The 23,757-nt window shown below is 49.9% G+C and overlaps 1 protein-coding gene across 2 annotated transcripts; it reads left to right on the plus strand.

Annotated features, from left to right (window-relative positions):
- The first annotated feature begins 403 nt into the window (after positions 1 to 403).
- On the plus strand, positions 404 to 21,726 carry IL22RA1 (interleukin 22 receptor subunit alpha 1). 2 transcript variants are annotated; one of them, XM_077899127.1, is made up of 7 exons: positions 404 to 550; positions 5,657 to 5,789; positions 6,923 to 7,101; positions 8,614 to 8,789; positions 14,408 to 14,546; positions 18,691 to 18,812; positions 19,784 to 21,726. In XM_077899127.1, exons 1-7 carry the CDS (start codon positions 508 to 510, stop codon positions 20,726 to 20,728), a joined length of 1,737 nt encoding a protein of 578 aa, XP_077755253.1. In that variant the 5' UTR covers positions 404 to 507; the 3' UTR covers positions 20,729 to 21,726. The 2 variants fall into 2 exon arrangements, with proteins under 2 accessions (XP_077755253.1, XP_077755254.1); XM_077899128.1 differs by lacking the exon at positions 5,657 to 5,789 and having other exon boundaries at positions 440 to 550.
- The last annotated feature ends 2,031 nt before the right edge of the window (positions 21,727 to 23,757 follow it).

The raw sequence follows: 23,757 nt of genomic DNA on the forward strand, positions 1-23,757 counted from the left end.
AGAACAAAGCCAGCAAGTCACAGCTCTTCCTTTGCCACAAGGAACATTCTGGAACATATTTTCTGCTCCCTTGTCTGCCCCAGTTCTTATCCTCGGGACAAATTCCTGACGATAAAATTATAGGGACAAAAGACACATGCATCTGGAAGGTTTTTGAAACACGTCAAATTTTTGCCTTTTTCTGCCTCTGAGCTTTCTGATAAAGCACGGAAGAGCCTTGGGTTGAATCAGCCGCCAGACCTGACAAACCAGCTGGCCTGTCACTGTTACTGTTCTCCGCAAGTAGGAGGGGAACTCCCTTGGATCCTGCCCAGGACTTGGAATTCCGAAGCACACTCACCAGACACCTTTGCACCTGGCTCCCCCTGCTCAGGCCCCACCCTCCCCTCTGTCCCGCCCCCAGGCCGGGTGGAGCCCCGCCGCTGCCTGCCCGGCCGCAAAGCTTCCCAGCCCCTCCATCTGTGCTCAGCCCCGGGGAGGACAAAAGGGGGCTCTGAGCCCGGCCCCATGAGGACGCTACTGACCATCCTGGCGGTGGGATCCCTGGCCGGTGAGTGCCCGTTGCCCTGTGGTTAGACTCCCCCCATACCCAGGATAGTTGATCAGGGTTATACACACACACACACACACACACACACACACACACACATACACAGCTAGCCTCAGGATGGCCAGTTTCATTTTCTTCTCCACCAGGGCTGCACTGGGTGACAAGTTTCCCTGGAGAACTGGGGAATACCTCAGGGTATTGGGGAGAATGAGCAGGTCCCTCAGACCCTGGGCTCTTCCAGAGACTCAGCCAACCTCAAGAGCCAGGGATGCAGCCAACTGTCTGAACTGGGTTCTAGATGCCCTCACCTCAGTGGATGGAGGATTGGCTTGAGGGAGGCAGACCCTTTGAATAATTGTGATAGTTGTACCATCCCTCCCTCTGCTTCTGGCTGACAACCGGCCCAACAAGGAGAGATGGGGGGAGGATAGATGGACAGAACTTGAGTGCGGCCATCGTCTCTCTCCCTAACCCGCTGGGGGCCTCTCCTGACCCCTCACGCTAGATCTAAAAGAGCATTAACTGGGGCATCTGGGTGGCTCAGTCAGTTAAAGCGTCTGCCTTCAGCTCAGGTCATGATCCCAGGGTCCTGGGATAGAGCCCCCATATGGGGCTCCCTGCTCAGTGGGGAGTCTGCTTCTCCCTCTCCCCCTCCTCCCTGCTTGTGCTCCCTCCCAATACATAAATAAAATCTTTAAAATAAATGAATATAAGAGCATTTACTCTAGGAAACAAACTGAGGGTCCCTGGAAGGGAGATGGGTGGGGGGATGGGTAACTGGGTGATGGGCATGGAGGAGGGCACTTGATGGAATGAGGACTGGATGTTGTATGCAACTGACAAATGACTATATTCTACCTCTGAAATTAATAATACAATATATGGTTATTAAATAGAATTTAAATTTAAAAATGTTAAATAAAATAAAAGAGCATTTTTTCCAAAAACAGCCAGGTCTTAAAACACAGGACCCTTTTAAAACTGAACTAAAGACAGTAACAGGTCTTAAAACACCAGGACCCTTTTAAAACTGAACTAAAGGGCACAGTTTTCAAATCCAATAAAATGGATTTCTTGATTTATCATTATAGAGAACTTTGAGACAAATACGTGAGATTCCAGATTGTCTCTATGCTCCCCAAGATGTTTAATAAAATTCAGGGAACTTTCTCAGGAAGTGAACACATAGTCCAGACTAAGAGCAGGGAGGGATGGCCTCTGCAAGGCCCCTTCTAGCTCAAGTGCAGGATGAAGCCCATAAAGAGCTAGAGCTTCCCAGCCCCCTCTCCTGTGGTCCCCTGCTTAGGTCGGCAGGATCCACAGTGCTTCCAGCTGCCACCTGGGCCCTTCCAGTCTGCCCAACTCCGGCATCAAGCTGGGCCTTCCCAACACACCGGGTCCTTGATGAGTGAGGAAGACTTGCTGCTTCCCCCAAAGACTCCATTCTGGTTGGAAGTCTTAGAGGCTTTTGACCCTTTCAGATGGGGACCAAGGAGAAACAGCCTTAAGAGCTGTTAAGAGCTGGGAAGGTTCTCCGGTCGCTAGGTCTCCTCTGCCCCAGCATCCATCCACCCATAACAAACATTATCCTTGTTTGTTTGCTTTTCCTTAGCTTCCCGAGTTGTTGACATAAAATTGTTTTTCCAAATAAATGTGAAAACTTCCTTTCGTGGAGGCTACCAGTCTGTCAGTTTCTAGACAACACATGTGTTCCCAGGATTTCACAATGTAGACTTTCACCCAGGAAGTGCAGAAACAGCCACAGGCTGAGGAATGCATAATGGCTTTGAGGGGGAAAGAAATGAGCGGGGCAGGGGAGGGAGAGATTTTTTTTTTAAGATTTTATTTATTTATTTTAGAGAGAGATAAGGAGAGAGCCCAAGTGCAGGGGTGCAGAGGACAGAGGCAGAGGAAAAAAGAGAATCCCAAGCAGATTCTGCACTGAGCACTGAGCCCAACGCAGGGCTCGATCCCAGGACCCTGAGATCATGACCTGAGCTGAAATCAAGAGTCAGATGCTTAACCAACTGAGCCACCCACGTGCCCCGAGGGAAAGATCGTGTTAGTCCTCAATGCCCCCTAAAAGAAGAGTCCAGTCTACCCACCCCATTTCCAGACCCCAACTTCAATTCCCTCCTGGAAAATGGTGCCAACCTCCTCCCAACCTGGGCCCCTTACCTCCTGAGCAAGTCCTAGCCTCAGCCACCAGGCTCCCTTCACCACAACTAGCCTATCAGGATACTGACCCCAACGAGCAACCTTCCCAATGCAGCCCTAACCCACCATTAGGGGTAGTTAAGCTCAGCCTCAGATAGACGCTGGCCTTCTCTCAAATCCCACTTCTCCCTCTTTCTTCTGCTGTAATTTTATCTTCCCACCAGAAGCCACCCTTCAGTTCCAACCTCAAGTGGACTCTCTCCCTTATCTTAAGACCCAGCCCTGAATCCAGGACCGCTCCCTCCAAAACAGACCCCAATTCTGCCCAGACTCAAATCCAAACAGATGTCAGCCACATCTGGGCTCAGTAGCATAGCTATCACATTGGCTGGAGGCAGTAAGACATGTCTCCCCCACCCCCCAAGTCCCCTAGGCCCTGTTCTGGGAGCTCCAGGAAGCCTGCAACACAGATTTCTATAGCTGTTGGGACTGACCAACTCAGATTCAAAGAGAATGTGACCTTAGATTTAGCCAGTGGATGCACAGCAGGGTCAGGCTGTCCAGATACTCTTCCCCATGCCCACAGGTGCCTCCTAAGCCCATGGACCCCTCCTTTTTTTTTTTTGTTTTTTACATTTTATTTATTTACATGAGAGCACAGAGAGAGAGAGAGAGGCAGAGACATAGGCAGAGGGAGAGGCAGGAGGCAGGCTCCATGCAGGGAGCCCAATGTGGGACTCGATCCCGAGACTCCAGGATCACGCCCTGAGCCAAAGGCAGACGCTCAACCGCTGAGCCACCCAGGTGTCCCCTATGGACCCCTCTTGCAAAAATATTGTATGTAGACTTGGAGTGGGGAGTAAATAACCATCCACTCCCTTACACTTTAGGCCCGTTGGTGGTCATGGCCATGGCCAGGGTGGGGCGAGACACACATAGATCAAAGACACATATGCACGCAGGGCCCCAAGACCTTGATATGACTGGGTCCGCACCTGTTTACTTCCCACGCCAGCCAACCAGGCCCTTCTTAGCATGCTCAGAGCCAGCTGGCAGCTCTGGCTGCCATATTCCTGCAACCCTCTTCCTTTCCACAGACCAAGCTGGGAGGACCGAGAGCAGAGTTTTGTAAGTGAAAGCTCTTGTTTATAGTTCAAGATTGCATCAGGGGTGTAGACCCTCCCTGGTCCTCTTCTTGGGACTCAGGCCTTAGGTCCCCTCTCCCACGACCAGTCTAGCACTGCGATGAGTACTTGTCACGTACTCACTGAGACACTGGGCAGATAAACCTCCCTGGGCCTCAGCTCCTCTTATCCCTAAAATGGGGGTAATGAGAGTAACTGCCTCCTCAGGTTGTCGGGAAGGTTAGTGAAGAGACTTAGCTTAGTGCCTGGGACTTGGAGCGCATTTCAGTTGCTGCTCTTGTTATTAGTATTTGCCTTCAGGGGATCCCTGGGTGGCGCAGCGGTTTGGCGCCTGCCTTTGGCCCAGGGCGCGATCCTGGAGACCCAGGATCAAATCCCACATCGGGCTCCCGGTGCATGGAGCCTGCTTCTCCCTCTGCCTGTGTCTCTGCCTCTCTCTCTATCTGTGACTATCATGAATAAATAAATAAAATCTTTAAAAAAAAAAAAAAAAGTATTTGCCTTCAGTAAGTCAAATTATTCCCATCTTAGAGATGAAGAAAACAGGTTCCCCAGGGTGGCCCTGCCCACACACGGCCTCCATCAGCCTCCCTCCCCCGGTGAGGTCTGTGTGGCTGTAGAAGGTGCTTTGCCAAAAAAAATAAAAAATAAAAAATAAATAAAATGGATAAATTAACTAAAATAAAATAAAAAATAAATAAAATAAAATAAAATAAAAAAGAAGGTGCTTTGCCTTCTCCCCATGCTGGGTGGGCAGGGACTGGTTCAGCCAACAGAGAGGCAGGAGCTCACAAACGTCTTCTCCAGCCTTGTTTGGAATTCCTGACTTTGGGGAAGTTACTCTTGGAAGTTTCAGTTGAATAGTCAACGTGGAGTTGAGCTCTCTCCAATATCCAGGGAGAACGCCAACTTCAGGTGCGTTCAGATGTGAAGGAGAGACAGTAAGTATTGGCAGGAGCGTGGAATACGTAGCACGTACACACTGCTGGTGGCGACGTGAGATGATGCGGCCCCTTTGGAAGATGGTTTGGCACACAGTTTGGCAGTTCCTCAGAAAGTCCAACAGAATTACCAGATGACCCAGCAGTTCCACTCCTAGCTCTATACCCCGACAGAACTGGAAACACAGGGCCACTTAAAAACTTGTACGCGAACGTTCACGGCAGCGTTGTTCACCATCACCAAAAAAGTAGAAACAACCCAAATGTCCATCTACTGAACTGATAAACGAAAGCCATACATTGGTATATTTTTCAGCCATAAAAAGGAAGTCAGTACTGATGCATGCTATGACATGAAGAAATCTTGACAATGTTATGCTAAGTGAAAGAAGCCAGACACAAAAGGCCACATACGTAAGACTATTTATCTGAAAAAAAAAAAAAAAAAAAAAAAGACTATTTATCTGAAAAGTCCAGAAAGAGCCATAGAGCCAGAAAGCAGATTAGTGGTTGCCTTCATGCTGGGGGAAGGAAGGGATAGAGAGGGACTCCTCATGGACATGGGGTTCCCTTTTAGGGTAATGACAATTCTCCGGACTTGGATAGTGGCCCTGGTTTCACAACTTCTGTGAATATGTTCAGAAACCATTCAATTGCAGGCTTTCAAATAGTGAATTTTATGGGATGTGAATTATTGCTCCATTAAAAAAAATTAAAAAGAAGTGAAGGAGAATGGTGATGGTCAGTTGCAACATCTCTGGTACATGGGTGCTGGTACTGCCCTCCTGGGACAACTTGTTGAAAGGCTGGGGGCAGGATCCTCGTGCCCATCTATCTGCTCACCCTGCTCCTGCTTCCCGCAGCTCACATTGCTGAGGACACCTCGGATCTTCTTCAGTACGTAAAATTCCAGTCCAGCAACTTCGAAAACATCCTGACGTGGGACAGTGGCCTGGAGAGCGCCCCAGACGTGGTCTACAGTGTTGAGTATAAAACGTAGGCTTTCTTCACCCCATGACCTCTCTGGACTCTGCTCTGAAACCAGCCCTTCTAAGAAAATCCCCCTCTATGTCCCCACGTCCCCACCTGGACTGAGGTGACACAGCCTGCCCCACCCCCCGCCAGATAGAGAGCTTTGCTCCTTTGTGGTCTCTTTTGCAACAGGAGGATAAAATAACAGCTAAAAGTACAGGCTCTTTGGGCAGCCGGGGTGGCTCAGTGGTTTAGCGCCGCCTTTGGCCCAGGACGTGATCCTGGAGTCCTGGGATCGAGTCCCACGTCGGGCTCCCTGCATGGAGCCTGCTTCTCCCTCTGCCTGTGTCTCTGCCTTTCTCTCTCTCTCTCTCTCTCTCTCTCTCACTCTGTGTGTGCATGCCTCATGAATAAATAAATAAAATCTTTAAAAAAAATTAAAGTACAGGCTCTAGAGTCAGACTGCCCAAGCTGGGCTTTGGAACCTGGGGCAATGGGGTAATATTGCCAAGCCTCAGTTTCCCCACTCAGAAAGTAAGTCTAGCAAGGGAAACTTCATCATAGGATTCTTAGGTAGATTACACTAGAGAGTCATGCGCACCTGTGCCTCGCAAATAATATAAGTGTTTTCTTATTATCAGGGAGGCTGGGTCCACAAAGAGTCGTGTCCACTCCCTTGAGCCTAAGCCTCTGTTCCTGCTCATCTCCCTTCCTACGTAGAGGAGGAGGTTGGCATGGGCTCAGGGGTCTGCAAACCTGGGTTGCCTCGCTGGTCCTGCCACTTCGTCCTGTGACAAGTCACTTCTGCTCTCTGAGCCTCACTTCCCTCATCTGTAAAATGGGGATAGCTGTGCCTTAAAGGCTTGTGGTGATGATGAGCCCAGAATGCGAACGCAGACTGGCTGGGTCCCCAAATTCACGGTCCAGACAGCTGCCCAGATTTTACTTCTGTAAGCCTCAGCTTCCTTATTCGGAAAGGAGGGAGAATCATGTACGAACCTCATAGGATCGTTGTGAGAACGATCAACCACATAGGGGGCCCGGGACACAGAATGTTCTAAGTAAATATTAGATATCATTATCATTTTTAATAAACCGCAGGCCCGGTGCCAGACCTGTTCATTAAAGATGTGCTCCGGCCCCTCCCATGCTTCCAGGTACGGAAAGAAAGAGTGGCTGGCAAAGGAGGGCTGCCAGAGGATCACCCAGAAATCCTGCAACCTGACCACGGAGACGGGCAACCACACGGAGCACTACTACGCCCGGGTAACTGCCGTCAGCGCGGGAGGCCGCTCAGCCACCAAGATGACCGACCGGTTCAGCTCGATGCAACAAAGTGAGTGGCCACTCCTCACTGCAGGGGAGAGGGGAAGCCCAGCAGGGCTCTGCATCCTGGGCAGGGGCCAGAGAGAGATGTGGCTTTCAGGGAAGGTCACCCCAACCAGAGCATCTGCGTGCAGCTGGTCATCTTTCCTTAGTGGGCATCCCCCACTCTCGGCCCCAAAGGCCTCATGTCACTATGTCACCACAATCGACTGTGCATTGTCCTCATAGTTCTATCACCATCTGCAGTGATGGTGTCTGTCTGCCTGCCTGTACCCCACCTGCCTCCGTGTGGGGGTGCAGATCCCACATTCTCGGTCCTTCAAGTAGGGCCTGGCACCTGGGAGGTGCTCAATACATGGCTGATGAGTAAGTGAACCTGACTTGCCAAACTCCCCACACAAGCTAAGCAGGTGGAGATGTTCACCAATGGACTTAACAGCCACGTGGTTTCCCAAGAAAAGAAAAACTAAAATTAAACAAGTTGCTTTCTTTTTCTTTTCTTGGTTTATCCAATTAATACGTGTTTATCGTAGACAGTCTGGAAAATAGAGAAATGCACAAAGGAAAGTGAAAGTAGCCCAAAATAATCAGAACGCTTAAACTTAATCATAAAATTAATTAATTAATTTAATCATAGTTACTAGCGACTGTCTCTACTCTTTTGTAAGCTGGTTGGTGGGGTGTTTTTCATCTAATGCCACCAGGAACATTTGCCCGCGTCATTAAGTACTTTTCTACAACGTGACATTTCCTAGCTGCAAGATGATCTGTTCTATGGAGGTGTTCTTAATTTACTCCCCCCGGTTCCCTTTATGAGGACTTTTAACTCAGCTTTTCAATTTTATAAACAAAACTGGAAAAGAAAAAAAAAAAAAAACTGAAGTGAACATTCTTCTAGCTCCAGTGTTTTCAATCTTGGAGGTCAATGGACCCTTGAGGGATTTTTAGAAGTTCGCCTCAGGGGGAGTAGGGCTCATGAATCCCCGAAATTGAGTGCAACGTTTTTGTATATGCACATTTGGGGGAGAGAAGATCTGTAACATTCATCAATTTCTATAAACCAGTAAAGGTTATTTGGCTATTCAGAAAATTACATCTTGGGAAAGATTGAAGTCTCAGGCCTTGGGGCGCCCCAAACACTGCTCACTTTATATAGTTGAACCCTCAGGCCCTGAAGCTGTCATTGCCAGTAGACTGGGAAAACAGGTGCTCTGGGCAGACTCGGGGTGGGGATTGTGGTGGCTGACACAAGGGCATGGTTAATCGAGGAGGCCAGTACCCATCTCTCCCTGGGTTCTGCCCACTGACCCCTGGGCACCACTTTGCCAGCCTTAAACCCAAACACCGGTTGCTTGCAGCACTTTTCTCACCTGTTTGTTTGGCTGCTGTTTTCAGAAGCATAACTGGGGTTGGGGTGGGAGAGAAGGGAAGCAGTCAGTCAAGTCCCCTGGTCCGGGGCAACCTCAGACACCACTGGCTGATCCCAGCCTTTTCTTTTTGTTTTTCTTGCTCCCCTTTCCAGCTACCATCAAACCACCCGATGTGACCTGTATTCCCAAGGTGAGATCCATCCAGATGATTGTCCATCCCACCTCCACACCTATCCACGCAGAGGATGGCCACCGGCTAACCCTGGAGGACATCTTCCAGGACCTATTCTACCGCTTAGAGCTCCAGGTCAACCACACCTACCAAATGGTAAATATATGTGTCTCCTTGGTCCTTCGCTGCCTGGGAAACTCATTTCCCTGTCAATTAGATCTGCATTGCTTTAAGTAGAAAGGAGATGTTTTCTATAAATCAGCATTTTCCAAAACACAGCCTTCCCTCTTGTAGATCACATAGACAGTAGCATGCTAAAATCTCTGATAAGTCCTGCAAAGCCAACACTCCAGTTTCAATTCATTGAATACAACTTCTCTCAAATTTTCAAATTTCTTAACCAGAGAAACTCTGTTTTGCATAATTTTTAACTTTATTTTTTTTTACTAATGCCATATAATATCCTAGTAACCTCTACTAACATCTTCAGATGTCCACTTTGGAAAATGCTGAAATCTACTTCTACTGCTACAGTTCTTTTTGCTGGTTCTCCAGTATTGGCAGGAACTGGATCCAGTGTCTTAAGATCACTAAGGTGGGAAGCAAGGACATAAATGATCAAATGATTCACGAGGTATTTCTTTTATATCCAGAAAATGTGTTTTCTCCCTAGCATGTGCCATGAATCCATCATTCCATTGAATGACTATTCCCATACCCAAGATGTTTATAATCTAGTGAATGGTGAAGGAGCTAAAACAAGAATTTGAATAGCTATAGATAGTGGAAAAGAAGAGTATTGTGTGGGATGGAGTGGGGACAGAGGGAAGAGAAGAGATGGCTTTCAAAGAGTTCTGGAAAAACTTCCAGATCAGAACACTTTCTGGTGCCAAGTAATACATGCTTTTTATCATTTATTCCTCACCATAACCCTGTGAGGTGGGGGTTACCATCTCCATCTTCTGAATAAGAAAACAGAGGTTCAAAGAGGTTAAGGCACTTGTTCAAGATTATTCAGCCAATGATAGCATAGTCAAGGTTCAGATCCAGCTCTATTCACAGCCCACATTTTTCTCTCACTGCCCCCCATGATCGGAGAGAGAAGCAAGAAAATGTAAAACCTTACTGCAAAAGCATAAAACTGCCCAATTCAGCTGGATCATGGAGACATACAGACCAGTTTCTCATGCGCAGCAGTTTCTCAAAACATAGTTCCAGGGCAGCCCCACTGGCACAGCGGTTTAGCGCTGCCTGCAGCCCAGGGTGTGATCCTAGGGACCTGGGATCGAGTCCCACGTCAGGATTCCTGCATGGAGCCTGCTTCTCCCTCTGCCTGTGTCTCTGCCTCTCTCGCGCTCTCTCTGAATGAATAAATAAATAAATCTTAAAAAAAAACAAAACAAAACACAGTTCCAAACCAATGGCATCAGAATCTCCTGCAGGTTTTATTTAAAATGCAGGTTCCTGGGCCTTCTTCCAATCTACTTGATGCAATTCTGCAGGGTCACCTCTAGGATCTGAATTTTTAGTCAGCAACCCAAGTGCTTCTTACCCACCCTGATTTGAGAACCACTGACATAGAAGGAGCCATGGGAGGTAAACCTGGGAGGACAGGCTGGGAGGCAGAGAGCTGGGGTGGTGGGCAGAGGCAGTTCTGCTTATTTTAGTAGTCAGGGGAGAAATTAGAGATTACTGAGTAGGGAATGTCCTTATCGTACCATCTGTTAGTAAATATTTGGGCCTTAGTTAATTTATTTACAACTAAATTTGGTTTGTGGTCAGAGAACATACTCGGCATGAATGCAGTTCTTTTAAATTTGTGGTTCCGCATATGGCCCATCTTAGTGAGTCCTCCATGTGGACTCAAAAAGAGTGTGTATCAAAAAAAAAAAAAGAGTGTGTATCTTGCAGTTGTTTGGTGGAGCACTCTATAAATATCAGTTGGATAACGGTGGCTAATCATGTTACTTAGATCTTCTGTCTTTCCTGATTTGGGGAAGATCTATCATTCTTTTAATTGCTGAGAATATGAAAATCTCCAACTATGACTGTGGATTTGTCTATTTTCCCCTCTAATTCTGGGCAGATTTGCTTCATGCATTTTGAAACTCTGTTATCAAACACATACACACTTATGGTTGTTACAGGCTCCTGAAAAATTGACCCTTTTATCATTAGTAAATGTCCTTTGTTCTCCAGTATTATTTTCTGTATTGAAGTGTACTTCACCTATTATTCATATAGCCACACCAGCCTTACACTTATGGTCTGCCTGGTATATCTTTTTTTTTTTTTTTTTTTTTTAGATTTTATTGATTGATTGAGAGAGAGAGAGAGAGAGAGAGAGAGACCACATGCAAGCAGGTGTGGGGCAGAGGGAGAAGCAGACTTCCCACTGAGTAAGGCACGGAGCCCACCGTAAGGCTCTAACCTGGGACTCCGTGATCATGACCTGAGCCAAAAGCAGGTGCTTAACCAACTGAACCATCCAGGTGCCCCTGCCTGACATATTTCTTTTTACCTCCATTTATTGTCACTCTATGTCTTGTATTTAAAGTGCATCTCTTGAAGATAGCATTCTGACATTTCTGCCCCTTTTTTTTCTGGGATATAATTCACATACCATAAAATCCTCCCTTTTAAAGTGTATAGCTCCATGGTTCTTAGTACATGCAAAAAAGTTGTGTAATCATCACGGCTAATTCTCCTTATGCTGTTAATCTGGTTTCAAGTTCTCTGATTCTCCTGTCAACTCCAATCTGCTATTAAGACCATTGAAGTAGGATTTTTATTTAAAATATTATATTTTTCAGTTCTAAAGTTTCCAATTCTCATGGTTTCTACATCCTAATGAGATTTCCTAGTCATTCAATATGAGCACATTTTCTTTCACTGCCTTGAGCATATTTATACTAGCTGCTTGAAAACCACTGTCTAAGCACATCTGGATGGTTCAGTCAATTAAGCAGGTAAGCATTAGGTCATGCCTTCAGCTTAGGTCATGATTCCAGGGTCCTGGGATCAAGTCCCCAAGCCTCCCTGCTGAGCAGAGAACCTGCTTTCCCTCTCCCTCTGCCATTCCCCCTGCTTGTGCTCTCTCAATCTCGCTCTCTCTCAAATAAATATGTAAATAAAATCTTAAAACGAAAAAAAAAAAGAAAATCATTGTCTGCTAACTCCAGTATTTTGGTCATCTTGGAGTGGGGTGCCATTGATTGTTTTCTCTCCTGAATATGGATCACATTTTTTTCTTACTTTGCGTGTCTAACAATTTTGGAATGTATCCTGGATGTTGTGAATGGCATAGTGGAGGGACTCTGGATTCTGTTCTATTCCTCCAAAGAGTATTGATTTGTTTTGCTTGTTTTGTTTTAGCAGGCAGGTAATTTGACTGGACTTCAAACTCCAAAATTTCAATCCCATTCTTTCATCTTTACCTGGGCTGCTTGAAGTTTACCCTCCTGGCTTTAGGGGCCAAGCAGGGATTTGGGCTAAGTTTATACTCAGAACTTGGTCCTCCCTCTCTATAGACCTCTACTATCTGTGGTCTTTCCCCTCACTTTATAGCTGTTGGGATTGCCCAGAACCCTGTCTTCTTAAAAATCAAACTAGTAAGATTATAAGGTTTCCATTTAGGTTTAAACCATCCCACAAGGTAAAGGCCTGCTTTCAAGCTAAAAGACATTTTAAAAGATGATAAATTCACCCAATAACTTTTCTTTCTTCCTTTCTCCAATATCTGCATGCTTTTACTTATCCTCTATTACCTACAGGTAGTTTTTATTTAGCCAGAGTTTATAGTTGTTGCCTTAGGGGAGGGTTGGTCCAAAGAAGTTCTAAGTTACTGGGAGCAGAAAGAAGAGAGATCGAATGTGAAAATGAAAGAAAGATCAGGGTAGAAAGTTAGGCCCTCCTGCAATGGTAGGGGCTGGAAATAACCAGGCCTGAAGGAAGCCAGAGGCAGTAAAACATCTGAGGAAGGAGGGATCTTGGGCCTCAGCAACTCTGCTGGACTTGCATCACACGATTTGCAATGTGTGCCATTTCAACCATGAGTTACACAAAACAGTAAGTTGTAAAATCCTTTTATGTATTTCAGCCACTTACACCCACCTCAGAAAAATAAAAAAATAGAATTTAAATAACCCTAGTTTCCATGTGCCTGGAAAGGGGAAGATATAGCTGAAATGCAAAGACCCAGAGAATAAAATTCTTAGTTTTTGAATGCCCCAGAACACAGCTCCTGGCCCTTTGAAGGAAGGTTTATGGATCACTTAACAGCAATTAGAAACAAAGGATGTGAGAAGCACTTCGTCAAAAATGGCTTCAAGTTTTGGACTTGAATACTGGAACAAGGAAGATACTATTAACAAAGCTAGGGATGCCTGGATGGCTCAGCGGTTGAGCGTCTGCCTTTGGCTCAGGGCTTGATCCCAGCATCTGGGATCGAGTCCCACATTGGGCTCCCTGCGGGGAGCCTGCTTCTCTCTCTGCCTGTGTCTCTGCCTCTCTCTCTCTCTCTCTCCTCTCTCATGAATAAATAAATAAATCTTTTTTAAAAATTAACAGAACTAAGGTGTCACACACAGGTGCCACTTTGGGGTTCAGGATGGGGCGGGACTCAGAAGAGATCAGCACATTGGGACGGGATCAGGTAGACATGCCCACCAAGTGCCATCCAGCAGACAGCTGGAAGTGCACATCAAACTTTACAGCTCTTACTAAGTTTTCTATACATTGGTGATCTCAGGAGCCAGGGGTCCAGATAAGATCACTTGGTGAGAGAGAAAAAAAAAGTGGATGAAGGGCAAATCTTGCAGAACAAAAGAATCAAGGTGCTGAAACCAATGAGAGAAGTAGGATGAGAACCAGAATGATGGAATGAGGCAACCAAGGGAGGAGTTCAAGATCAAGAGGATAGAGACAAACAGAAAGGCGAGAGTTTAAGAAGCAGCTCTGCAGAAGGATCAGAAACTACAAAGGAGCAAGGGCTTGCTTCAGCAGAGCAAGATGTGGCAGGAACAACAGGAGCCCATAGGGCCAGGTGGGCCAGAGAGAGAGAGAGAGAGGACAGGGATGCAGGGACCAGCGCTTTATCCCATGATATGGGCCAAGCCATCAAAAGATTTAAACAGAGGAACATTGGAACTATGTTAATCCTTTAAAAATATCACTTTGGCCCCAGGATGAATATGGAAGTGGACAGGGGCCAAACTAGAGACAGGTGGCCAGTAAGGAAGTCACTGCAGGAGTCCAGGCTCAAGATGTTGAGGCCTAGTTAAGGCAGAAGCAATAAGGAAGGCAAGAGAGGGATGGATGGTCAAGAGTTTTTGATGTTTGATAAAGAAGGAGGAGGAGAAGAAGAAAAACTAGAAGGAGGGATAATGATGATGTTGGTAGTGGTGGTGATGATGATGATGTTGGTGGTGGTGACGATGCTGCTGGTGATAGCGGTGCTGGTGGAGAAGGTGCTGGAGGTGATAGTGATGCTGGTGGTGATAACAGCAGCCAGTATGAAGAGTGCTTACTGTGGGCCTGACGCTATTCTAAGTGAAAGCACGTGTTGCTTGGTGACTGGCTGGGTTTGCAGATAAAGCAGAGGGTAGGGGGATAGGAATGGAGCACTACAGACCGACCCACCAGTTTTTGGTTTGGATAGCTGGTAGCACCACTGTACTAAGTTCAGCAACCCAGAAGTGTGCACAGGCTTGCTTGGGCTTCATGGGGAGGCTGGTGCATCAGAGGAGTCACTCTGGGTTCTCTTTTGAATTCAGCACCTTGGAGGGAAGCAGAGAGACTACGAGTTCATTGGCCTGAGCCCTGACACAGAGTTCCTTGGGACCATCACCATTTCTGTTCCAAACTTTTTCAAAGAGAGCGCCCCCTACGTGTGCCGAGTGAAGACACTGCCAGGTGAGTTCAGCGGAGACCAGAGACAGGTGGGACTCCTGAATTCAAATCTTGACTCTCTGCTTTCTTCTCGGTAACCGAGGTGAGGTTTGACGGTGCTCACAAAACTACCGAAGGACTGATTAGTGTTATCAAGGTCAGTCTTCCTTAATCCATCACTGAGTTAGCTGATAGGTTCTCATTAGACCCGTTTAATCCCCACCCTCCAGCCGGCTGGGTTTCATCTCACCGGCCAACGTTCTGTGTACCCTGGCGAAGCACATTCACTTAATATTAACCCAGGTGAGATAACCTGGGAAATCATCTGCAGGAGGGAAAGCAGAGAAGATAAAGATATGCTCCCTCAATCTCTTCCAAAGTCAAAGAAAGGGAACAGGGATGAGAACTAGCATTTCTGCAGTGCCGACGACCAGGGACCAGGCACCACAAGGCAAAATCCTCATGAGCCATCTACAAGACAAGTATGATTTTCACTTTGTTTTGCTGTGGGAGCCGAGGTTCAGAGTGGTTAAGTAACTTGTACGAGGGCACACAGCTGGCGAAGGACAGAACTGGGCTGAGGTCAGCAGCCCGCGTTCCTACCACGTTCCTACCACGGCTATAGAAATCGTTTTGAGTCATCGGCTCAGGGAGATGGTGCCGGTGCTCCCTTCCTCTAGCACACTGAAACTCGACTCTTCACCATCCAGCATCATGATATTTTTATTAGCGTTCATGTTCACAGAGATAGAAATGTTGTAATGCTCAGAGCTGCAAGTTTAGAAGATGAAAGCGATAGTAGTGGGTCAGATGGATTTGAAAAAGAGCCTCCTCCTTAGTCATCAGCTTCAGATTAATGATGTCAGTAGGTGATGTGTGTTCTAGCGAACAGAGGCGAGGTGGCCGCTAGAGGCCGGGCCCTGGGCTAGGCTGCAGCTTGGTAGCACCATCCTGGCAGGGGTTCTGGTCCTTGGTGTTGTTCAGGAACTCAACTCACCAGTCGCCCCCAAGAACCACCAAGGGACTGATTTCTCTCGCCGAGTCCCAGTGCAGTCACTCTCAGGGAAGGGACGCCTGGGGGAAGAGCCAGCCCCGGCCCGTTCGCACGGGGCAGGCTCTTCGTGGGGCAAGTGCCACCGGGGAGACCAGAATAGAAGTTGACAAGAGTAGTACTTTGCAGGCATCCCGCTGGGAGCATGTGTACCATTTGTGGCCCTCTCCCCTGGATGGGCTGGACAGATCTTGCCCACCCCTGGCCCCCCCTGCTCTCTGACAACATGCAGACCACCCTCCCCTCAGCCTTTTGTGGGCTGGTCCTTACAGGATCTAGCTCATGATGTGATACCTTTTTGTTTTTTCCGAGACTGTAGCTGCTTTTACATAAATCACACTTCTTTTTCTCTTTTATAGATTTTATAGATTTTAGTTAGTTAGTTAGTTATCACAGAGGGGAGTGCAGAGGGAGAGGAAGCACAAGTCGGGGGGCGGTGCACGGCTGAGGAAGAGGTTAGAAGCAGACTCCCCACTGAGCAGGAAGCCCTATGCGGGGCTCCATCCCAGGACCCCGAGCTCATGACCTGAGTTGAAGGCAGATGCTCAACCGACGGAGCCACCCAGGTGCCCCATAAGTCACACTTCTTATTGGCTATTTCTTGCTGACCTATAGAAGGCACCTTATCCTTAAAAATAAAGTATAGGAGTAACAATCCCTACTGTTTATTAAGCACCCACTCTGTTGCCAAGCACCGTGTGTTAAACGCTTTATGTATATTACCCCATTTAATTTTTATAACCACCCTGCAGTTTGGGTGGCTTCATTCCCATTTTGCAGAGGAGGAGCTCTGGCTCAGAGAGGCCAAGCAACTTGCCAGTAACCCCATAGCTGGTCAGTGAACCTAGTTAGTTCATCTGATCTTGAAGTCAGCACTTTGCAATTTTGTTTACAGCTAGGCCACTCCACTACATATTTTTTCTTCTTATTTCCATTTCAGAGTGATATATCCTGCCCTTGACCCCATATCCTGTGGTCTGTTCCTATCCCTGGAGTCCAGAATTCCCACTTTACCTTCCAGGATGTCTGGGAGAGTCACAGAGCCACATCCCACATCTTGATGCTGGAAAGGACTCTGGGACTCATCTTACCCCATATCCAACTTTTACAGATGAGGAAACCAAGGCATCCTTGTGTAGTGCCTGTGAGAAGAGCTTCGTGCATGACAAGCCTAGTTCCCACTGAGTAGCTCTGTGACCTTGGCCAACTCACTTAGCCTCTCTGAGACTCAGCGTCCTGAGACTCAGCATCTCTGGCCCTCTTTGTTTGGTGGGATATCATAGGTAAAGCATGCCACACAGTGCACACAGGAAGAGCTCAATAACTGCTGGCTACTGCTCTTAATACAAAGTAGACCAGAGAGGGTCGTGCAGCAGAGAGAAGGCTTCTCAGCATACGAGTGGCTGAGCCAGACCTCTAACACCCCACATTCCAATGTCATTTCCATGATTTCTTCCTGCCTTCCCATGGGTGAAATTGCACATGGGATTGTTCCAAGTCCCTGTCCTACCCGGCTAGAGGAGCAGTGGTTTTCCTTTTACATTAGGCATGTCATGTTGAGACATCCTGGTCGTGTCTTCTCCCTGGAGCAGCAATGGGAATATCACGTGACAGGGGACAGGGTATTACCCAAGTGGGAAGTTAACCCAGAGAAGCCCAAGCCTAAAGGGCTGGGGAGGAGTGAGGAGTGGGCTCCAGTGATTCTGGGGGTTCACAGCCATTGCCAAGGGCACTGGCAGCTGGTGATCAGCACCCCACGCTGAAGCCTCAAGGGGGAATGGAAGGAAGGTGACCAGGAGAGTCAAACCCCCTGGAGAACATAAATCACCAGTTTTAGCAAAAATCCCAGCTACTGCATCCTTACTATGCCCCTCACTCATCCTACTAGGACTGGTGACAGGAAGTGTGTCATGCCAAGAACTGGCTGCTCCCATCCCAAAGATGTGGCGCCACAGGGCGAAGGCTCCACGCTAAAGCCCTTAGTTGTCCTTCTTCCCTTTCAGAAAGGGTGCCTCCAGGGGCACCTGGTGGCTCAGTTGGTTAAGCATCTGACTCTTGGTTCTGGCTCAGGTCATGATCTCAGGGTCCTGGGATCCAGCCCTATGTCAGGCTCCACACTCAGCAGCAGGGAGTCTGCTTGAGATTCTCTCTCTCTATGCCCCTTTCACTTGTGCGTGCTCTCTCTCTCTAAATTAAATAAATATTTTTTAAAAAGAGAGAGAGGTGTTACCCCAGGCTCCCTCCTGAGCAAGATCTTCCTGAACACCCAGCCCGTTACCTTTGTAGGGAGGCATGGAGGACAGGCCCCTCCCATGGCCACCTCTCTCCCCTCTGCCTCTGTCCCCAGCCCCCTGCCAGAGAGACAGGGTTGGCCTCAGACTCAGGCAGGAGAGGCCTGTTTAGAAGGCTCTTCTCTGGCTTTGCTCTGGCCACGGCCCTCGTCTCCCCACAAGATGAAGAGTCCATAGGTCCAAATGCCAGGTCCCCCTCGAGCCTGTGACATCCCTTCTAGCCCACCCTCTGAGTACCTGGGACCCTGAAATTCTCAGTTCAAATGCCCTGGGAATGTCCAGTCTAGTGGATCTGTCCCTTGCATCCTCCCTCCAGAGCGGAGATACCCTGTTGATGGACAGACCCTCAGCCCCTAGGGTGGCCAGTAGGCAGCTATGTGTTGAGGGGTATGGATGAGCTTGGCTGTGTGGGCTGGGGCATCTACATCCCTGTGCACGAGGTCCACGGTGGGCCAGGGGACTGTGGCAGGCTCTCCCTGCACCTCCACATTTCAGCACAGGACCCCAGGGAGTCCAAGAATTCAAAACTCAAACCTGGCCTTCCAGGTTGTGATGGAAAGCATCCGTGTCGGGGCGGAAGCATACAACGCATGTTACTCGGTGTAAGATACGATCTATAAACTCTGGATATTCAGACATAGCTAGTATGTGGCCCTCCACTTGGGCTCTTAACTCAGCCTGCACATATTGGGGGCAGGAGAGGCCTTCCCAAGGCGGCCGGAGAGGGCAGGGGAGGAAAAGCACCCAGCCTGCAGCATCCACACGGGGTGGGGCCCAGACCGGATCCTGGCCTCAGTCCTCTGCTCTGGCCCCTTTGCTCCCCCAGATCGGACATGGACATACTCCTTCTCTGGCGCCTTCCTGTTCTCCATGGGCTTCCTCGTCGCGGGGCTCTGCTACCTAAGCTACAGATATGTCACCAAGTTGCCTCGGCCTCCCAACTCCCTGGTGAGCAGTTGCGCCCGGGGCAGGAGAGAGAGGTCCTGGGGCGGGGGGGGGGGGAGGGGGATCCCCAAAGCAGCAGGGGACACAGGCCCAGAAGATGAGCACACAGCATAGGACATTAGGCCTCGTTCTCCTCTCCAACCTAAAGGTGACACAGACACGGCCTAGCAGGGTGTATTAGAGAATGGCAGGTGACCGAGAATAGGGGGCTTGGAATAGAAGCCCCCTCGATTTGAGAACGTCGGCTTCCAGGCAGGTAACACGGGACCTGAGAGCGCAGGCCTCTGTAAGGGGCCTGAGGAGGGGTGGGCCCCATGGGGAGCCCCGGAGCTCATGCCCTGCCCAGATGGGCAGCCGGGTACAGCCTCCTGGGAACACAGGCAAGTTGCCAAGTCTTCTAAGCCCTTCTATAAACCACCCGGGTCACACTGGCAGCCCCAAGACGTGGGCTGAAGCAACAGCGTCTGCGGCAGGGCCCATCTGACAGGCCTGGGACTCCAGGAGCTGCCTCTTGTCTATGTGAGGGGCAGGGGGGCGGGAGGGCATTTCGCCCCATGCCAAAGCCCCCATGAGCCATTCCTGTACGACTCTCCCAGCCTTCCCTCGTTCCCTCTCCTTCTGCCCCTGGCGCCCGCCAGCAGGCTCTTAGTGAGTGTGGTCTCGGGAGTGGACCCCAGGGCAGCCTCCAATCAGTCATCGACTTCCTGGACTATCTACCTCCTAGAGAAACCACAGCCTAAATCTCTCTCCTTGAGATAACCCAGACGTTAGAAGTGGCTCGCACCTAACGGGCTGGGAGCCCCGTCCCTTAGGGAGGCCCAGCGCTTAGAGGAAGCTCTGGAAAGCCAAGGGAATGTGCAGGATGTGCATTTTGAAAAGTCCCCTGGGTGCTCTATGCCATCCCCTCTGCCGTCCGGGGCCCCCTCCCGGAGATTCGAGTGGGCCCTAACGGGTGGATTGTTGTCCCTGCACAGAACGTCCAGCGAGTACTGACCTTCCAGCCTCTGCGGTTCATTCAGGAGCACGTACTGATCCCTGTCTTGGACCTGAGCAGCTCCGGCAGTCTGGCCCAGCCTGTCCAGTATTCCCAAGTCAAGGTCTCCGGGCCCAGGGAGCGCCCAGGAGCCTCCCCACTGCACAGCCTGTCTGAGATGGCCTATCTCGGGCAGCCAGACATCTCCATCCTCCGGCCCTCTAGAGTGCCGCCTCGCCAGACGCTCTCCCCACTGTCCTATGCATCCCAGGCTGCCTCTGAGGTCAGGCCCCCCTCCTATGCACCTCAAGTAACCCACGAAACTAAGCTTCCATTCTACACTGAGCAAGCCATGTCTGAGGTCCAGCCTGCTTCCTACACCCCTCAGACCACTCCAGACAGCTGGCCTTCTTCCTATGGGACGTGCGTGGAAGGCTTTGGCAAAGACTCCCCACCTGTGACTCTTTCTAGGTCCAAACACCTCAGGACTAAAGGTCAGCTCCAGAAAGAGGCACAAGCTGGGAACTATATCCCAGATGGCCTTTCTCTGCAAGGGGTGACCTCCTTGGATAGGGAGGCCCCCCAAGAAGCAAATTTCTTCCACCAGCATCTGGGAGTTCACACGGACAGAGTACCTGACCCCAGTGTGCGACACAAAGGGACACCATCGTACCTAAAGGGCCAGCTTCCCCTCCTCTCCTCTGTCCAGCTCGAGGGCTGCCCGATATCCCTCCCTTTACACACTCCTTCCCTCCCATGTTCCCCCATAGACCAGGAACCAAGTCCCTGGGGCCTGCTGGAGTCTCTCGTGTGTCCCAAGGATGAGGGTCTCATGTCTGAGATGGAGGCCCAGAGCCCAGCCTCTCAGACCTCAGACCTGGAGCAGCCCACAGAACTGGACTCTCTCTTCAGAGGCCTGGCCCTGACGGTGCAGTGGGAGGCCTGAGCAGAGGACAGGGCAGGCCTGGCGCTTCCTCCCTGTCCCCACCCAACCTCACGTGGTTGGCCATTGCTCCCACACCCAGCCTTGCCGCACACTCTGCAGCCCAGCCTCAGGGGGCTGCCCTTGAAAGAACCGAAGGAAAGAGGGACATAGGGCCTCTGCCATGGCTGGGCTGTGGTTGGAGCAAAGAAGTTGGGCATGATGAGGACTCCGGCCAGAGGAGCCCCGGGTACGCATCTTGCACAAATGAGCATGTGCAAGCAGAGCTCTGCAGGGCAGGAGGGGACGGGCAGAGCGTGGGGAGCCGAGGCAGGGAGACTTCATGGAGATCCGGGCCCCAGCTCCGAAGATGCTGAATGCAAAATTCCCTACCCTACACCTGGCCAGTTTCATAATCTAATTCGACAGAGGGTGACGTCCTCTCTGGTCCCCTACCCTGAGAAACGGAGCCTGGAAAGGATGCCTCACAGCAGGCTGGGCAGCACCAGGACAAGCTGCACTTCTGGCCAAAGCCAGAGGCAGCCCGATGGCGAGACTCCAGGGAGGAGTGCGGCCTGGGGCTCATTCCCAACCAAGCCGCTTGCTGGAAATCGCACCATCTCGACTTGGTCCCTCTGCTAGAGTCTTTACGCCAGGTGAAATGCAGGTCCACCAGTGAGGGAGCACACACAAGCCTCTTCTGCCGGCAGAAGTTGCAGACCCTCTCCTGAGAGCAGGGTTCATAAGGAACGTGGGGCCACGTGGCTCCCGACGCCGACACAATGGCAAAGTGCACGCACTTCACAGCTTAGGAGACTGAGCCGTGGGTTCAGCTCATCTGGGTTCAAATTCCCGCCTTACCACTTACCAGCAAATGAATCACTGCTCAAAACCTCAGTTTCTTCATCTGTAAAATGGGGATAGTGACGCCTGCTTCAAGGGGATGTGGTGAGGATGACATTCATAATGTCTATAAAGTGCTTAACAGTGCCTGGCACGTGCTCAGTGTCGGATCAACGGTAGCCGTGTCCTGTTGTGGGTTTTTTTGCAAATCAGCCTGCACAGTGAAGGACCTGCTCCCTCAGTTCAGGTGGCTTCACACTGGGCATTCTCATGAGCTCGAATCATCCCGATTTTCTCAGGACAGGATTTCTCAGGACAGCTCTAGGCCAGGCCAGAGGGGCTGGGGGGAGGTGGAGGGATTGAGGGGCCTTCTGGAAACAGGGCCCAAAGACAAATGGGATCTTCTCCCTGAGGTTGTAGGGGGAAGTTGTTTGGGAGTGGCGGTGGCATGCCCAGATCTCCTCCGCACACCCCAGCGGAGGCAGCGCGGTGCCAGCTTACCCTGCCGCCTCTGTGGCTGCTCCTCTGGGAGGAAATGGCTCCTTGCTCGTGCTTGCAGGGTGCCGCCACCGAAGCCGTGACACAGCTGGAGCTCAAACCTTCCACTCGTCACCAGAAGGAGCTTTCCACACTGGCTTGGATTCTCAGAGATGAGACTAAGGTGGCATAAGGAAGTGTGGGGGACCCCAGTGGGGGTCCTTCAGGGGCCAGGACCTGTCATCACCCTTTTGTCCAGAAGTCTGTTCTGAACATTACTGAGAAACAGGATCAAAGTCTGTTGCCTCAGCACGACCTTCCCGAGTATACAAGGCCCTCCCTTCTCTGTACCCAGATGTGTCTCCCCTCCTCTTCCTCAGGGCACCCACCCCGCAACACAGCACCAGGTGTTGGTGTTCTTATTTATTTTTAAAGATTTTATTTATTTATTCATGAGAGACACACAGAGAGAAAGAGACAGAGAGAGAGGCAGAGACACAGGCAGAGGGAGAAGCAGGCTCCATGCAGGGAGCCCGACGTGGGACTCGATCCCCGGTCTCCAGGATCAGGCCCTGGGCTGAAGGCTGCGCTAAACCGCCGCCACCTGGGCTGCCCAGGTGTTGGTGTTCTTATCTGTTTGTCATTAATATTTAACAGCTCTTCAGGGTCATTGGTCTAGACCCGAATCTCCATAACAGAGGGGTGGGCCACCCTCCTGACCACCGCAGTCCTCCCCACCCCCACCCCTTTTCTCCGCAGCAGCCACTAAGGTGGCCTCAATGATTATCCCCTCCCCCCACACTGCAAACAAGTCTCCTTCCTGTCACTTGGGGTGAACTTGGCCAAAGGTTGACTATCTTGACTATCTTCACCTTGTTTGGTAATGAGAAACAACTTAACAGCCGGACTGTTCTCACCAGGTAAGTGGGACAGGGAGTCACAGAGATATATTTTTTTTTAAGGCCATAAAAGGGCTGTGAAGCTCTCTAAGCTCCTCGGGACGATAGATAGATGTCCCAACTACTTGGTGACTCTCTGAGGGTGGAGTCTGAGTGCCTGAGGAGAGAGATGAATGGCTCTGAGCCATAGGACCCTCCGCAGGCTGCCCTGGCCCCACCGAAGGGCAGGTCCCAGGTCTCTGGTCTCCCAAGCAGGCAGCCCAGGCCTGCAGACAGGGCTTGGAAGCAGCTAGAAGGCAAAGGGTCTGAGGCTCCGCGGAGCTGGGCTGAGGCATTAGCATCCCTGAGAGTCCTAGGCCCTGACCCCATTACCAGGAATCTGCAGAGCCTGGCCCCACCTAGCCCAGACAAGAGAGTCTTTGCAGCAGAGCCCAGCCCAGGAATAAACAAACAGGTGTGGTAGCAGGTAGCAATAATAATAGCAATAAGAAGGAGGAACCCAGCCATGTCACTTGACCACTCATCATCCTGGGAAACTGCCATGAAAGGTTGTATTATTGATATTTTGCAAGGGAGAAAGATAGCTCAGAGGGGTTACTTGCCCAAGTTGGTTTCCCAAACCTGCCTCATCATGAGATGTAAAAACGCAGCTTCCCTAGCCCCACCCAGACCTGCTAAATCCTCGGCTCTTGGGGAATCTGTATTTCTGATAAACCCCTTTGATGATTCCTCTCTGGCAAGTGGAGGGAACGAGGCCCTCCTACCCACAGTTTCCCTGTGCATAGCTTCAAATCACCTCCCAGGAGTCACCCTCATTACAGCCCCTGGTGAGGG

Source organism: Canis aureus, chromosome 5 (assembly GCF_053574225.1).
Source record: "Canis aureus isolate CA01 chromosome 5, VMU_Caureus_v.1.0, whole genome shotgun sequence".
Lineage (NCBI taxonomy): Eukaryota > Metazoa > Chordata > Mammalia > Carnivora > Canidae > Canis > Canis aureus.